Source organism: Strongylocentrotus purpuratus, unplaced genomic scaffold (genome assembly GCF_000002235.5).
Source record: "Strongylocentrotus purpuratus isolate Spur 01 unplaced genomic scaffold, Spur_5.0 spur5_scaffold_1, whole genome shotgun sequence".
Taxonomy (NCBI): Eukaryota; Metazoa; Echinodermata; class Echinoidea; order Camarodonta; family Strongylocentrotidae; genus Strongylocentrotus; species Strongylocentrotus purpuratus.
This window is the reverse complement of record NW_022145594.1, coordinates 32,533,640-32,550,974: the sequence shown is the minus strand read 5'-3', so window position 1 is coordinate 32,550,974 and position 17,335 is coordinate 32,533,640. Positions and strand designations below refer to the sequence as shown.

At 36.8% G+C, this 17,335-nt stretch overlaps 1 protein-coding gene across 1 annotated transcript; it reads right to left on the bottom strand.

Moving 5' to 3' along the window:
- Positions 1–4,477: 4,477 nt before the first annotated feature.
- Positions 4,478–16,888, bottom strand: LOC579287 (protein PRY2). Its single transcript, XM_794943.5, has 3 exons — positions 16,520–16,888; positions 11,766–11,838; positions 4,478–5,717 (listed from the first exon to the last, which is right to left on the bottom strand). Exons 2-3 carry the CDS (start codon positions 11,836–11,838, stop codon positions 5,443–5,445), a joined length of 348 nt encoding a protein of 115 aa, XP_800036.1. The 5' UTR covers positions 16,520–16,888; the 3' UTR covers positions 4,478–5,442.
- Positions 16,889–17,335: the final 447 nt, after the last annotated feature.

The window sequence follows — 17,335 nt, the reverse complement described above, 5'->3', positions numbered from 1 at the left end:
AAATAAAAACACTTTTAAATTTTTGGAAGCAAAGGGATTTAACACTTATGGGTAAGATTCAACTATTGAAAGTGCACATTTATTCTAAAGTTCTTTATCGGGCGTCACTTACTCCTGTTCCAAAATGGGTTTATGATTCACTGGATGAATTAACTTTTGATTTCATATGGAAAGGAAAAACAGATAAAATCAATAGAAACACCATGTTCTTAGACTATAACCAAGGGGGGTTAAAGATGTTAAATTTTTCTGCACAAGTTAAATCGCAGCGAATTATGTGGATTCAAAAACTTCTAAACAAAGATGAAGACATGAAATGGAAACAATATTTTAACTTTGTCACTGAACACGTGGGTGGAGATTTGATATTTTCATGTAACTATATACCAAGTTTATTAAAAGTGACAGCTCCACAATTTTATATGGATTTATTAGAAGATTGGGTGAATACGAGACATATAAGGAGTATAGACATTGGTGATGTGGTAATTTTTAATAATAAACTTATTCGATATAAAGGAAGTTGTATATACGATAAGTGGTTGTATGACAAAGGAATTTACAAATTAAAACATATTCTGGAAAACGATGGTAAACTAAAAAGTGACAGGCATTTTATCGATTTAGGTGTTGAAGTAAATGAAATTGAAAAGATAAAGCACTTTTATACCTGTTTACCAGTTTGTTGGAAAAATAATTTTAGAAAGGGAGAAGAAAAAAATAATTCTGGAACTGATTTCACTTTGGGGAAGAAAACAACTAATATAGCTGATTTAAAATCAAAACAAATTTATGTACAATTAATAAAGAAAGATGATTTTAAACCTTTGGTTTTTGAGAGAATTGGAAGGAACTATGGTTTTTCCTGTAAGGAAATAGAAAACATATTTTTAAGACTAAGACAGTGTACACTTAACAGTCGATTAAGAGAGTTTCAGTTCAAACTTATACATAATATATTATATACAAACCATCACTTCTTCCGTTTTGGTCTTGTCTCGACTAACTTATGCTCATTTTGCGAAAAAGATGAAGAAACATATAAACATTTATTCTATACTTGTGAATTTGCACAATCAGTGTGGGAAATGTGCACGAGATTTTTAGACTTTGAAATACATAACTGTAGTTTGGAGGAAATTCTGTCTGGGAAAGAGGAGAGAAATAAAGGAAAATATCAATTAATGAATCATGTTTTAATTCTTGTTAAATATCTGATTTATAGAAATAGAGAACTTAAAAAACCACCCTCTTTTAATGAAATAAAGAATAGTATAATAGGGGATAAAGTAGAAGAAAGGAAATTGGCAGCAATGAGGGGAACTCTCACTATTCATTTTTCTAAATGGGAAAACCTGAGTATTAGACAAACAATTGGAACCCAGAGCCAGTCGTCCACCGGTTAAGAGGGGGGGGGGGGGGGGGGGATGGGGATAAGGGAGAGGTCGGGTAGGGTAGGGTAGGGTTAACAAAAAGAGAAAACTTTTCTCTCAGGACAACAGTATAAAAAGAAGTATAAGTTGCTACATTGTTAAAAAAAAAAAAAAAAATTGGATTATACAACTGCATATGTTTTCTTTGAAAATATGAATTTTTGTTTCAAATATGATGTATAGGAACTAACTATGTAAGTTTCTTTTGAAGCCGTTTGTAAGACAAAAATTTATACTGATTTATAATGTCATCACATTTGCAGTGAGAGTTACATAATGATGATTGTAATTTGTACTATGATTATAATTTGTTTCAAGAGAGAAAAGAATAAAAACTGAAGAAAAAAAAAAAAATTATCTGAAAAGGGTAACTCATAATAGTTATACAGGCCTATAACTATAGCATCCAAAATATACATGTAAAACAACTAATACCATGACTAACCGATAACGAGAAAATTGTTCATATATATATACATTGATTATGTTTTTCGTTTGTTTTCAATAAAGGCATACACGAAATAGCTTTTAAATGTTTGTACTGCCGGTGAGGGCAATATAACGTATACTAGTAGTTGAATTGGATCTGAAGCTCCTAAATATCATTGATAAATTCACTTCACACCATTGAAAAGGGAAGTTTTCTTAAAACTAACACTACCGAAACAAAAGAGGGCGCCAGACAAGACAAATCAAAGAGCTAATAATAGATCAACATTTCTAGACAGTTGTTATCTAATTTTATGTGTACATTTAGAATGGTTCTAAACTTCTAATCGGTTGAAATAGTTAAGGTTTGTCGAAGAAGGATATATTTCTTTCAAGACATGTTATATGTTATGTTTATTAAATGACACAATTAAGTCAATTATCAGAAAATCGATTAAGGCTGAAGAAATGTTGTTAAATAAAATGGATAGAAAGAGACATTATAGAAGCTGCCATTCAAAATGTAATTATCTTAATGATAGGAGGGGGCACCCTTTCTTCTTTCTCTGGTGGATATGTATATAATTATGTCGGCTTGTTCTAAAAAAAAATAAAAGCCAACGGAATTTCACTCAAAACGAGACTACAAAGTCATGCATAAAATAATGAATGACACACGGCACACGCCATTAAAACTGAAACAACGTACATCAACAACAACTTTTGTTACAGGTATTCACATTTTCTTGTCTCAAATAATCCACTATATACATCGACCCCACCACCAAAGTTGACAAAATGGCCCCTTAACCTTTTCAAAAGACTGGTTACGCCACAAAACGATCAAAGCCTGTTTATAAAAAAAAAAAACAGGCCTACACAAAATTATTGCACATTTTCTTCTAGCCAGATGACGAAAAGGACGACGAACTACGGGCCAACAGTAGAGAAGACTGGAAAACAATCCACCGTAAGATCACAGCGCTGCACGCACCTCGTTATGAGGATCGGAACGGGGACCGTTATCGTCGTCATCGTGGCCGTGGGAGTGGTGACGGGTGTGGTAATGGTTGGTGGAGTTGTCGGTGGTGTCGTGGTGGGTGTGGCAGTGGTGGTGGTGGTGGTGGTGGTGGTGGCGGCGGTGGTGGTAGGCGGTTGAACCGGTGGTTGACCTTCTCTTTCTTCGGATGACCTGCTGGACTCGTCACTGCTGTATGATTCTGCGGACCGGTCCAGACGAGCAGGCCTTCCTGTAGTCGGGTATAATCAAAGATTCGAAGCGAAAAACAAAACAAAAAGTCCTAATGAAAAGCACGGCTTGACATAATTATTATACCGCTTTGTTCTGACTTTGGACATTCTGTCACTTCAAGATAAAGTTCAATTCTGGACCCTGTCTCATAACAAGTTTTAATCCCAAGATTAAAGATTAATCCCAACTTCTTTGCGATTGATATATTGTACCTTGTTTCTTTAGCCTTGACACCTTATAAATCGCAACAATATATACAAGATAGCAGACTGCAAACTTGAGATTGTTTCCAATATGTATTCCTTGATTTATTTTAATGATTTCAATTGATTTGTAATGTTTTGTTGGAAACAGAAACAAACATTGAAATTGAAATTGATTGAAGGACTTGCGACTGATTTAATGGCTACTCTTTATAAGACGGGTCCCTTTATGCGTGGAATGTTTTATTGTGGTATTCCTGGTTACTGCAGACTCCTGTTTATACGAACTTCATATTTTTTTTGTTTCTGTTTGAAGCCAGAAAAATTATAGTACAAAATATGATAAATATTAAAGAAATTTGAAATAAATATATAACCAATGTAAACATTAAATTTATTCCTCCTTTCTCCGTCTCTATTGCTCTCTTTCTCATCTATTATTATGCCCCATTCTTCAGCTTCTCTCTCTGTCTGTCTCTCTCTCTCTCTCCCTCTCTCTGTCTCTCCCTCCCTCCCTCTCTCTCTCTCCCTCTCCCTCCCTCTCTCTCCCTCTCTCTCTCCCTCCCCTCTCTCTGTCTCTGTATATATTCTCTCTCTCTCCCCCCTCCTTTATGCCCCCTCTCTCTCCCTCCCCCTCTCTCTCTCCCCCTCTCTCTCTCTCTCTCTCTCCCTCTCCCCCCTCTCTCTCTCTCTCTCTCTCTCCCTTCTCTCTCTCTCTCCCTCCCTCCCTCCCTCTCTCCTCTCTCTCCCTCTCTCTCCCTCTCTCTCTCCCTCCCCTCTCTCTCTCTGTCTCTGTATATATTCTCTCTCTCTCCCCCCCCTCCTTTATGCCCCCTCTCTCTCCCTCCCCCTCTCTCTCTCCCTCCCTCTCTCTCTCTCTCTCCCTCCCTCCCTCTCTCTCTCTCTCTGTATATATTCTCTCTCTCTCTCTCTCTCTCTCTACCCCCCCCCCTTTATGCCCCCTCTCTTTTACCCCTTCTTCTCTATACAATCTCTCGCTCTCTTGTTTTTCTTTGTCCTCCCTGTTCAGTCTATCCCTCCCCACTTGTTTCTTTCTGTCTCCTCCAAATCTCTAAGTTCTGGAGAAAAAAAATAATGAAGCCCCATTGAAAAAATGTTTATGCATCGGGAAAAATAGCAACCAGATCAAACGATCTTCATTAGTCTTCTTATTTTATCAATTTATTTAACACAAACACAAACGTCCACTTTCTCTAAAGAAAGTTGCAGCTTTATACATACATAATACACGTAGAATAATCTTACAATTAGCAAGCAATTATATACAAACACCTATTAAGAGAAAATCCCAACATTTATAGTATAATATCAACCAGTGACAACTTGTCGTTTGCTTTGAAAAAGTGTAATCTAGCGTGTTTATTTAAATGCTAACAGATTGAAATAATATTTCATGAATGAAGTCCAATAAATAAGACTAACAATTTGTAAATACCGTGATCACCGAATGTACATAAAAATAGCAAAATACACATGTAATAAAGTTATACGTGTATAGTTTAGGATATTTATATGAATATAGGGCATTTTCTTTATCTGTAACACGTCACACAAAACGACGAAAATGTAGGGTCAAGCGATTGTATTGTGAATTAAACTGTCTGAAAACATTGGGAGCATGATATTTATGTAGCACGGGTATGCCAGGGAGATGTGAGTTTAAACTCACATCCCGCGGTTTATGTGAGGACAGTGAGGTATAGGGTGAACCGACATTTGCACTGGGTTTCATTTTGTCATAGGTATTCGATGAGGTTTAGGGTCAGGGTTGCAATTGGGTTTCAGGAGAGGCTTAGGTTTGAGGTAAGGGTTAGTGTTGGGTCCGGTGATGATTTACGAATTCGGTAAGTGTATGAATAACTGACGCAGAGCACTATAGTGTCGCAGAACCAATTGAATGTTGTAAAATGTCTACAAATCCATTAAAACATTCTTCTTCCCACAGTAATATAATTTGAAGATGTACATGATTATATGTATTTCATGTTTTTCTTCAAATTCTGCGATTTTACAAGCGCTTTGATACTATTTTTTGGTTTTCAGCACCCCTCAATATTCGATATTACAAAGTGGGCCTAACATAATGAACTAGCTAGGGCGTGTCCTAGACGGGGGAGCAAACCAGCATCCCGTCGCCTCGGTCCACACAGGTCGTCATGACCGGCTCCAGGGTGGTCATCGTCGTCGGTGGTTGTGTGGTGCCGGTGGTGCCAGGGGTTGTGGTCGGGGCGGTTGTGGTCGGGGCGGTTGTGGTAGGGGCGGTTGTGGTTGTGGTTGGTGGTTGGTCGTCGTTCTCCTCGGATGAGTTACTGCTGCTGTCACTGTCGGAGTCACTGTCGGATTCTGCCGACCTGTCTTGTCTGCGAGCCCGGGGCCGTCCTGTAAATGTCAGAAATTAGCAGATCGATATAAGACAGAGCCTCAATTAACTGGACCAAGTCACCAGACGATCGGAAAGACTTTCGAGAAATCAACCCTAGGGTAATTTCTTTACCCCATTGGATCAGATTAAGTAGCGTGCCATCGTAATGTACGCACAAAGTGGCATTATAGTCCGCCCGGAGAGGAGAACCTGGGCGGGTGGGGAGGGGTGGGGGGGGGGGGGGGGGGGGGGGGTGGGGGACATTGATGCGATGACAGATGGATGATAGATGGAAGATGGGTAGATGATATTGGGCTCGGGAGACTGACCCCGTTCTTACTGCGAAATTGATCGGGAAATGAATTACGAACCTAGTAGGCATGCAGTAGACAGAAATGACCGTCTGGTAAGGGGAATGTATTTTAATGAAACTGGTCCTGGAACCATGCAGACGTAGTCTCAGCGGAACAACCCTCGATATCGAAGACCGAAACTTTCGGTCTATAACAAGGCAGCAGCTTACATGGTATAGGAGGGTAGGGGAGATGCCCCCCCCCCCCCATGTGTCCCACTGCAGATAGCTATGCCACTGTCGATCACACCTCTGTCAACGCGCGACTGGCATTAGACCGTTCTGAGACCCAAAACGGAGATCCAATATCCAATATAATCCTAATGGACGACCTAAAAAAGATGACCTACCCCCCCCCCCCCCCCAACGAAACGGAATGTCGATCGGTCAAATTTTTAAATTTCGGGACCCTCCCCCCCCCCCCAAAAAAAGTCCTCTTACTCAAGAGGTGTGTGTGTGTTTGTGTGTGTGTGGTAGAAAGAGAAAGAGATAGAGATAGAGAGAGAGTGAGTGAGAGAGAGAGAGAGAGAGAGAGAGAGAGAGGATTTTAAAGAGCTTACAAATTTATCAAAGTCACAAGCCGAAAACGCGTAATAAACTATCAAAAACGTCGGCATATTTTTGTGTATTCCTTTCCTAAAAGCTGAAAGCACAGATAATGATTTACAGTGCATCAAAAGATAAAAGACAAACATTTTGTGTCACAATATTAGTCATTGCTCCAGGTTACAACAACCCATCTGTGGCCGTTTATCATTCGACGTGTGAGGTTTTGTTTTTGCGGAAATAATTATAAATGAAACAATTAGGAAATATCAAAATTTATTTGACGCAGAAAAAAATTATGGCCATGCTCACGTCTAAAATACGACAGGTAAATTCAATAGAACACGAATATGAGTCATCTGACAAACGAAGTGAACTATATGGAAACATGAAAACATGACAACTTTAACTTCAAAGTCAAAATTAAGCTCATTTCTTGCCAACTATAATAGTTGTCAAATTCTTGTACGATTGGCATATCAATTTTTCTGCCTTGCATTCATTAATTAGTATTGTAATTCTGTCTTACAATGCTCTAAATAAGATAGATTTGTGATCTTTCTCATTCAAATTTGGGAAGAATATTGTAGTAGAAATTTAATGTCATGCCCTTACATGCTTATGCCTTATTCAAGACAAGATTGAAAGGAAACATATAAATAAACATATTGAAATTTCCTGTTTTCACTCTCTCATTCCAACATTGGTACTTAAGTGGACTCGACAAGACTTTGTCTTTGACAGAACCATTGCTTTAATGTTTCCTCATCATGTATTCTGTCTTTCTATGTAAAATTTTAAAGGAATTGCATGGCTTGACTAATAGTACTTTTGGAATTGATTTAAAAAAAAACTTAATCTTGAACATTGTGTTTACAGACAAGCGGTCTTTCTATAACTAATACAGATGGTCTCTAAAGCAGGTGGAACTAATTTTAAAACAAGAAAATAAATGGATTTCACAATCGCGACTGATTATGATTCTGAAAACAAAATTGTTTTTGATTTGATTTGATTTGATTCGATTATTGACTTCTGTAATATTATCATATTTTACATTTCCAAGACAGAGAATGCACTATCAGCTTGCATAATGCTCCGGTTCTTTACATAAAAGAATCAATTACTTGTACTTAGAAAGTTCACCACTTTAGAGTGATAACATTTCCCCAGATTTTTTTTTGTTTACATCGGAAGTGAAGCTGATTAAGATGAATCAGATTTCAATGCTTCTTATGCAAGCTTTCTGTGTTACGTGGTTAACGTCATGAATATCAATATAATTATACGCAACACCTAAACAATGAGTCAGTTAAACGCTCTTTGCACAAAATTGAAGGTGGAAAACAAAAATAAGGAAATAATATGATTTCCGGGTATGAATAATATTTTACCTGACAACGGGATGCATTACTGCATTCAGTAAACAACGAAACCCACTTTTGGAGGTCAAATAAATACAGAATAATATTTAATTGGGTTGAGATCTTGTTTTAACAAATAGTATCATGGTTCACCTGGTAAAGGTGTAATTTATTCCAAAAGATTCCCACTTCCGTTTTAACAGTCATGGTTGAATTTGTTTAAAATTCATTTGAAAGAAGGTTATGATACTGCACTTTTTCAAACAAAAGACTCCAATTTTTAAGGTCAAATAAATTCAAAGTTTGCAGTGGGTTGAAATATTAAAACAAAAATAATTGTACGCAGTGTCCTATTAATCAGTGATGATGTAGGTTATTGCAATAGATGAGGATAATGTGAAAAAAATAATAGGACATTGGGAAATACTTTACAGTTAATAAGATATTGTATGTATCATTTATCAAAAAAAAGATTACGTCCTACATAATTATGAGCAAATAATTTTTTTAAAATCCCATTTCCTAGCATCGAAATGTGTTGTTTAAGTGTGGTTTTGTTTCATTTTGATTTTTTTTTTCCAAGGGAAGAAGAATTTCAACGAAATTAGATTACGGTTATTACAATATTTACAAAAAAAGTGAGACAAAATTGTTAAAAATATTTCAAAGTCATTTGGAACATTTTCCAGGTTGTATACAAAAAAACGAATTGGCAATCAAGCGTAAGTCGCAAGAAACCAATTCATAAAACTTAATCGCTAATTATTGGCAAAACGACAACCTTCGATCCTTCTCTCTAGTGTCTAGCGATTTTATGAATGGATGAACTTGAAAAAAAGATCAACTAAACCCTTCATGATTATCTCATGAAAAATAAACCCAAGGATTTAAGGAGGACTCGAGAGGTAGTGAATAGGACGGATGAATAACCGTTGTATAATTATGATATAGGGAGGGAGGGGGGGGGGGAGTGGCTTCAAACACCGTATTCGATGATTTGACATGACAGCAGGATTTAATTTGTCAAAAATGTCAAAGTTCTTGTAAAGGACGGCAACTAATTATTTAGGAGCTTTCCCTTTTTTCATTTACGTCAGTTCGGAAAAAAAACCCACAGGAAGTAAAGGTTCCCTGAAAAAAGGACTGCTCTTCGAATGCCATGATACTCGTAATATTATGACTCACAACAAGTAGCTTAGACCAAATTTCATGCCACATAATAGTTTTTAAGTCCCAAATCCAGATTTCGCGGTGTCTATATAGAGTTGGAGTTAAAGGGGGAGTTCACCCTGATTTTAAGTTGGTTTTGATAGAAAATTTCATAAAATTTACTTGTCTTCGTTAGTAATGACGGAATAGATTTTTGTCCATACAGGGTTTGTATAGAAACATATTGCAATAATTAAATTGAGGGGCATGTTCAATTACGAATTTCTTTTTTCTCCCATTTTTCCTTCTTAGTATGACCTATGTAGCAATTGGAAGGGGACCTCGCAAGATCGAGTTGCCAATTTGTATTTTGATTGATCGCAACTTTAACAAAATAATAACTTTCTTATTTTAATCGGAATATACTCACACTTTCACTAAATTATTTCTCTCATTTTCTGCTTTTATTAGAACCAACTTGATACCAGGGTGGATTCCCACTTGAGGCAACGCGTATCGTTTGATATTTTTTCTGACTTCTGTAAGGTATGATTAATGCCCGAGTTTCCAAAAAAAAATATTAAAAAATCTATCTCACATTTAAACAGTATAGTATCACAAAAAGCCAATGCTGGTACGGCGGGGAGGGGGGGGGGGGGGGGGGGGGGGGGTATGTGCATATGTAAGGTTGGCTTTTGTTGGGGGAGGGGGTAGTGCCCCATGTGTCCTTAGATCTTTGTGTGACGTTATTTTGGCGGCACGAGTAGCACGTGTTGCACAGCTGTTTGAGAGCCTAGACGACAGGCCTAGGCAAGGTCGTGTCATCCTTCATAATTATTTTATAACATTGAGAATCTAGAGCGCCGAGTCAAGTTCATGGCAATATGGCAATTTAAGCCAAAGGTTCGTGCCCTCCCTTTCTTTGGTGAAGGGGAGGGCGGGGGGGGGGGGGGGGGAGTAAAGAGAGAGAAAGAAAGCGCGATGTGGGATGTGGAAGGCAACGTCAATGGTGATTATTATTATGATCCCCTCCACCATCTTTCACAACACCTTTCGATGGTCTTACATTACCGCATTTCATCGACTGCGTAATACTCGAAGCGCCCCCCCCCCCATGACATAAGAGCCCCTCAATGACTGATCCCACGCTACGCCATCGATTTAAGGTACTGGCTGTAGGTGTTAATTGTAGATAGTGATGTACTTTACGTTGCCTTGCAGTTTCTATATTTTGATTGTTACTTTTGATTGTTCATTATAATTGTGTAGTAAACAATATAGTACGACCTATGTATAAGGTCAATTGGTTTGATCTGCAAGAGGGTAAATTCAGATGAAAATGCAACCCCCTTTGACCCCTCTAAGGTCAAGAAGTAGAGGTGTTGTGGACGAGTGGATAAGTCGCCGGACTGTGGATCACAAGGTCCGTGGTTCAAGTCCCGCCGCAGCACTAATGTCCTTTGGCAAGACATTGATCTACATTTGCCACTCTCCACCCAGGTGTTAAATGGGTACCCGGTAGGATGCGAAAGCTAATGTGGTTAGATTAGCAAGTGTGCGCATGTAAAAAAAAAAATGACGCCTGGCTGGAATGCTCCCCAGGGAGTGGAGAATGTGCATACATTGTGTGCGGGTAAGCCTGAATCCAATGACCGGGGTAATAATATACTTATCTGTAAAGCGCTTTGTGAGGGCCTCCGGTCCTGAAAAGCGCTATGTAAGAACGAGCTATTATTATTATTAAGAATTAAATTGTGGCATGAACTTTTAATCGACTTAGTTGAATATATTTGATATACTTAGTTTCGATTTTCTTAATCATTATTCATGAATTATATATCGAATCTCGTCAAGTTAGTATAGCATTCATATAATTTCACAGTAAATAAGAACAAATACTGCACATAAAGATTAAGAAAAAACGACTGCACAATAATATTTATTAAAACATTGAATACGAATTATCTTTATTCTTTAACATGTTATCCATTAATCGGTGGATGCCTTTATGTTTTGATAGGGACTTTTAGGTCTTATTACGTCATTCGTGTAGGTTTAGCTTTGTCCAATTTATTTCGCATCAATGTATTAGCTCGTAGTAAACGTAGCTTTATAAAAGGGGGTGGAAACTATTTGGTAATTATCAAAATTTAAAAATATGTATAAATATTCTATAATACGACACACTTTACTCCGCCGACCCATAATCCGGGTATTATTCCTTGAGATAATAGGCACTGGCTGACTTTTTTTTGAGGGGTGGGGGGGGGGGGCACAACACCTTTTGAAACCTAAGTGGCATACCTTTGGTTCATAATGGTACCGAGATATCCAGCTTTGTTTCTTGCTTTTGTTGTTGTTATTTTTGGCTCTTTTCTTTTCTCTCTATCTGTCTTTCTTTTTTGCTTGTTGTCAGCAACTTGTTTAGGAATATATTAATTATGCCCCCACCCCCTTTTCACAAAACACTGGTATAGGGTAAGCTTTGGGGTTGTTATTTAGGTCGTATATGCTAGGTTTGTGCTAAGGTTATAGAGGTTTAGCGTCAGGTCATGCAGGCTTTTGAGGTCCAGAATTTTGTTTAGTCTTTTAGAAATTTGAGCGCGGAGCATTGTCGTCGGAGCACGTGTCGTATAAAACTAATTAACACTTACCGTGTGCCGCTGAGAATAACAAGCATACTGAGAAAAGAAGAGCTAAAACCGTCGTTAGTCGAAGTACTGCCATCTGCAAAACGAAAAGAAATAAGATATAAAGATGGTGTCGTAATAATCATTAAAGGTAAAGACCAGTTATGGTCATGCGATTGCATTGTGAAAGAAACGTAACGTTTCAACGGTTGTGGAATCGATCAGAAAAGGTTGATCATCTAGCATCTAGCATCTGCAAGGTTCTGGAATCATCAAAATGATAAGAAATTTGGCCCATTCTTCGTAAAGTTACAAGCACTATACACAGAAAGATGTATATGGGACTACCCTATATCTCTCACAGACCATGAGAGAAACAAATTTACCAAATGTATGAATTAGTAGGCGGTTTTTTATCATCATGTATTAGTCAAAACATATTCTTTCACATGATTGGTAATGAGAGCTTCCATTTCATTTTTTGAAATTGGGGCGTTTCCAATACTGGTCTTTACCTTTAAGGTGTTCTTCAATTTTTCACCCGTGACTAAAATAAAATCCACTACACAATAATGTGTTTGGAATAATCACGTAACCAACAGAAACTAAATACTGACCTATATGAAAATCCGTCTCATTATAAAGAACAATGCATAACTCGCCCTTTCTCAATCATAATGCTTGTGTCGATAATAAATATGAAAAAGGAAATTTTCGGAAGGGTCATTTAAAGGGAATAAAGGAACAATAAACGAGAATAAGAGATTAATACAATTTGCAGATAAATTTAACACACTCTCAAGGGCGTTTACTAGAAACGCACTCACACAAAACAAGGAAATATATAGAAAGAAAGCAAAGTTATCTTATCATGCTTATAGCAAGCTGGAAGAAAAAAAGAAGAAGAGGAAAAAAATGAATAAATATATAAATCGTTTTTCCTGAAAGTCACCAAAATGTGTTTATTTGAGAGTTGCAGAAGTATTAAAAACGCATTTGCTCTTTCATTTACGACTTTTGTTTCTGCTTATGTAACGGAGAGCACGAAAAGATATAATCCAACAAAAGGTCAACTGCCAATAAAGATTAAAAATCCTGAATGCTCCCCTGTCTTGTTCACTCTCAAAGTAAAATTACTGTGGCCGACAGTTATCATTATAGTTCACTGAACTTTACATCCATTTCAATACGTATTCTGAAATAAAGAATTTTTTTTGTAGTTTCACTGAGATTGGTATTATCTGACATGACTTTGTTTGATTTTTTCTTCTTAAAGTTGGTGTTTTGTGTATCGATGATTATTTTAAGATATGGAATGAAATGAAAGGACTCTTATCATAACTGTTATTATGACATTGTCCGTGAATAAATATTACGCATCTTTAGGGGCGTAGCCATACGGGAAGCAAGGGGGTATGTGCTCCCTCTACCCCCACCCCCTCACCCATCCCATCGAATGGCAAAATTTGGTCCGAGAAAGGGAAAAGGAGAAAAAGAAAATCCGATGATGCAATAGCCCCTTCAGTGGTTGGGGTGAGGCTACGCCACGGTTGTATCGCGATGGGGATTTAATTCAGTGGCAGATCCTTGAGGCACAGGACCCCCTCTTCGGGCGCAAATAAAAAGATGGGGAAAGGAGGAACAAAAAAAAGGGTATTCCTTATTTTTTTTGCTTGTCACAGAATTTTGTAGCCAAACGGCACACCCAAAACCTTGTTTTTCATTTCGTTTCGTTTTGTTTTCTTTCTGTTGATTGTCACAGAATGCGGACTTGTGCCCCCCCCCCCTCCTGCCAGAAAATCCTGGATTCACCACTGTAATTTATTGTTGAGAGTGAGGAGAGAGAGAGAGAGAGAGAGAGAGAGAGACAAAGAGAGAGAGACAGACAGACACAGAGAGAGACAGAGAGAGAGGGGGGGATTCGTATTAAATGCAAGCCTGATAATATTTTGATACGGCGGAAATACACAGTGTAGACAATAGATTATCCCTGGTCAGCTTTTTCACGAGAAGAGATACATGCAGCTCATTAATCATACGTTATTAGCTATAAAGAGCAACCCAAACTTTGTAATAAGTTCATTGGTATGAAAGCAGAACATAAGATACACAGAATGGGGAAGTCTGAATTAAATAGGATCAAAAATAAGAAAATTATGAATATTTTAAACATGAGATCACTCAGTCTATGCGAATCCCATATTGGCAGTGTGATCAGTGGATTGTGACGTAGTCGCGGATAACTCTCACGTTTGGCGTGAACAAAAATATAGTTTATTATTGTGTTTCTCTTAAGTGTATTCTCCCTTGGGGCACTACTCAAAATATATCATGGATATCATATTATCATAGGTACTCAGAGAATAGACCTTCATGAGTCATACTTTTTTGGTAAAATTAACGTTTAGTCATCAAATGGGGAAAGTTGTGTGATTCAGCCAATTTGAAAGCCAAAACCACCGTTTACTTCCCTGTTTTTTCTAATTTCCTCTGCTGAGTAGTTTGCCATCAAGGTTGGATTTCCCTTTAGAGATATAACGTTATGTAATTGCGATTACATTGTGTAAGTAACCTTCTGGAAGCAATTGAGAAATGCTGATTAACGTATTTTTTAATAATTAGTGACGTATAGGCCTACTGTGTTTTTAAACAAAATGATCACCATGACAAATAATGACTCAGTCGTGGTAGAAATCACATTCTTTGCACACGGAAACGGATTCGCATGGGACTACACACAAAATAATGTGTCATGAAAGTTTGGTCCAAACTTTTAAGATTTCTCGTCATATTTTGAAATCGTTCAAATACCCCTTTAATTCGGGTATCCTATACCAAAAAAAAAAATCTTTGATGACGTCGTTAATGTAATGTAACAATTACAAAATGAATCGGTTATGACAGAATTGTAAAATTACAATAATAAGCATGTATTTTTCTGATTCGGGTGGGGGGGGGGGGGCTATTGGCTAATTGGGACTACTTCGGGTTGTTTTTTGCGATCGGATTTCATTTCTTTCGTTAGACATTGTCGATGGCTCTCCACATTTATGTGTTACATCGGTATAGGTTCCCTTCTCTTACTCAAATAAAATTGTCTAAAGGGATATGTTTATTCACATTTTTGATACATTTCTAAATCTTTCTTAAAGTATGATGTTACCATTATTACATGACTTTTGTATGTTGATGTTTGGGTTATAACGTAAATATCTGATTTCTTTGTAAAAAAAAAACCCAGAAAATGTCAGCCTTGAACCTAAATGTCATATTGTTTTTGATGAACCGATTAAATCAAATTCAATAAAAATATATACACTGGGCAGGCTCAAATCATGATAAATATAAATCTGAATTTGACGTTCTTTTCTAAATGCGACGAAGCCGTACAGCAAAACACCATATTTTTCTCCCAGGACAATACTAATTAATTAACACTTCTGGTACTTCCCTTCATGATGGGTGTCGGCTTAATGATGTTTGAAAGGAATTTGGCCCCATTCCTTTTCTTTGACACGCAGGATAAAATATGTACACCTGCTATGAAGCATCTTAATCAAATAAAAAACAAAGACTTTTAGACTATTTAACAGTAGTATGCGAAACGAAGTTCAGTAGGAATTATGCCAAGTTTGTGAAATTGAGGCATATTAAACAGCATGCTCAGAGAGATGATAAAACGGAAATAAGAACTTTATTGAAAATTACATAAACCCAAAAGTGCATTATCTGTGTTTAAGGGTTTAATTTATTAAATTTAGCCAGTTTTGTTGTTGAGGATTGTCTCTTATATACTTTCAATAAATTTGATTTTAGAAGTAGCAAGTACAATAATTAAAAAAAAGATATAGCATAACATATAATTATGAACATGAATGGATTCAAATTGTATACGTTTAGGTCAATAATAATCCGATAATATTCTTAGCTTGTCAATATTTCTATTTTTGTTTGATATACCACTTTATTACATTGTTCTATTTCATTATTGAAAAAAATATGTGTCATGAACATACTTATAATCAAAACGAAATTCAATTAGTCAATCAATCAATCAATCAATCAACCAATCAATCAATCAATCAATCAATCAATCAATCAATCAATCAATCAACCAATCAATCAACCAATCAATCAATCAGTCAATCGAATATCGTTGAATATAATATTCAATTATTAATTGAGCGTTATACTTTACACCGAATATTGTGCTCATTTCGGATGTTGCAGGAGGGTCTATAATCTACAATCGATGTTTTTAAGCAGACAATTTATACCTATGATAACGTCATGTTAAATTGGACATAATTTCTCTGCAAGTTCTAAGAAAAGAAATAATAGTTATATAATGTCATATGATAAAATCATCAACTTCTATCAACTTAAGAAGTCTAAATGTGAGAAATACTTCCTTCACAGAAAGAATTGCACTCGTGCAAATATAAAACAGATATATTGCGACTTTATACTTTCACGACTAAGACTTGAAGAATTACTTACTCAAACTAAGAATTAACAAATTAGTCAAGCTAACTCAACCTATCTCGCACCCCGGGGCAACGTGTCTGACAAGTAGTTGTAGCAACTACTTCGAAGATCAAGATGCATTAATCTTGATCTAAGGAGACACGAACGAACGATTCAACCTATAACAGTATGATGAAAATCGTTGAACTGTAAATATTTGCAAGTTATAATGATAACAACAATTTGAATACATGACATTTTCTTTAATCAAAATTAAGCTCACTCAAATATTAACAACGATGAAAACTTACTGTGAATGTTGGTGCTGGAGCGAGTCAGTTTCCAAACTGAATATTCAAGAGGCTAACAGGCGCTCGGTTAAAATGAAATGAAGCTCTTCAATCCAAATTGGTTTTATTGTACACCCAGAGCGTGATTTGAGTGGCAAACCTAAAACAAATTGGTTTTATTGTCGAGTTATAATTGTATTCAAGCTCCAACAGCTTTTGTTCCAGTTGATGCTTATTTGGATAAAAATAATTCTGACTTCTGTCTATTTATGCACCCAGAGCGTGACTGTTTACTAGCAACCCCTAAAACAATGACGTATTAATCAGGATTGTGGCGGTACGTGTAATGGGGAAGAGTTCCGCCGATTTTAGCGGGAAAAGATTACGACTATTCTACGCGAAAGGTGTCGGCTGACTTATATCTTTGGTTTGTGATTTGCGCGCGCTTTTTCTGCATCCGGGAAGGGATAGATATTAATGCGGGTACAAATCAGTGCAGAATTAAAAGCCAGACGTTTTTTGGCTACCGCATGAAAATGGGAAATAGGGCAGGGACAAAGATAAGTGAGAAATCAATTAGATCTATATCATAATTTAAACCTTGTAAAGTTTGTAATTTTCCCATTTTTAAAACTCTGTTGCTAAAGTACATTGTTGGACCAAAACCCATGAATTATGACTCAACTCAATCTTGGGGGCATGCACCTCAAAAGCATTGCCCCGCATATATATTAAGTGCAATATGATCCGTTTTGCTTTTAAGTGTTTTCTACCGGAATTGATTACACTGATCTAGTAGTTGTAGTGGTTATTTTACCTGACTGCTATATAAGAAAA

Bases quoted from the DNA above. Each gene is read 5' to 3' on its own strand.
- LOC579287 (XM_794943.5), bottom strand. From the start codon at position 11,838: ATGGCAGTACTTCGACTAACGACGGTTTTAGCTCTTCTTTTCTCAGTA. The intron at 5,718-11,765 runs GTAAGTGTTAAT...TGACATTTACAG, and splicing joins GTTATTCTCAGCGGCACACG to GACGGCCCCGGGCTCGCAGA.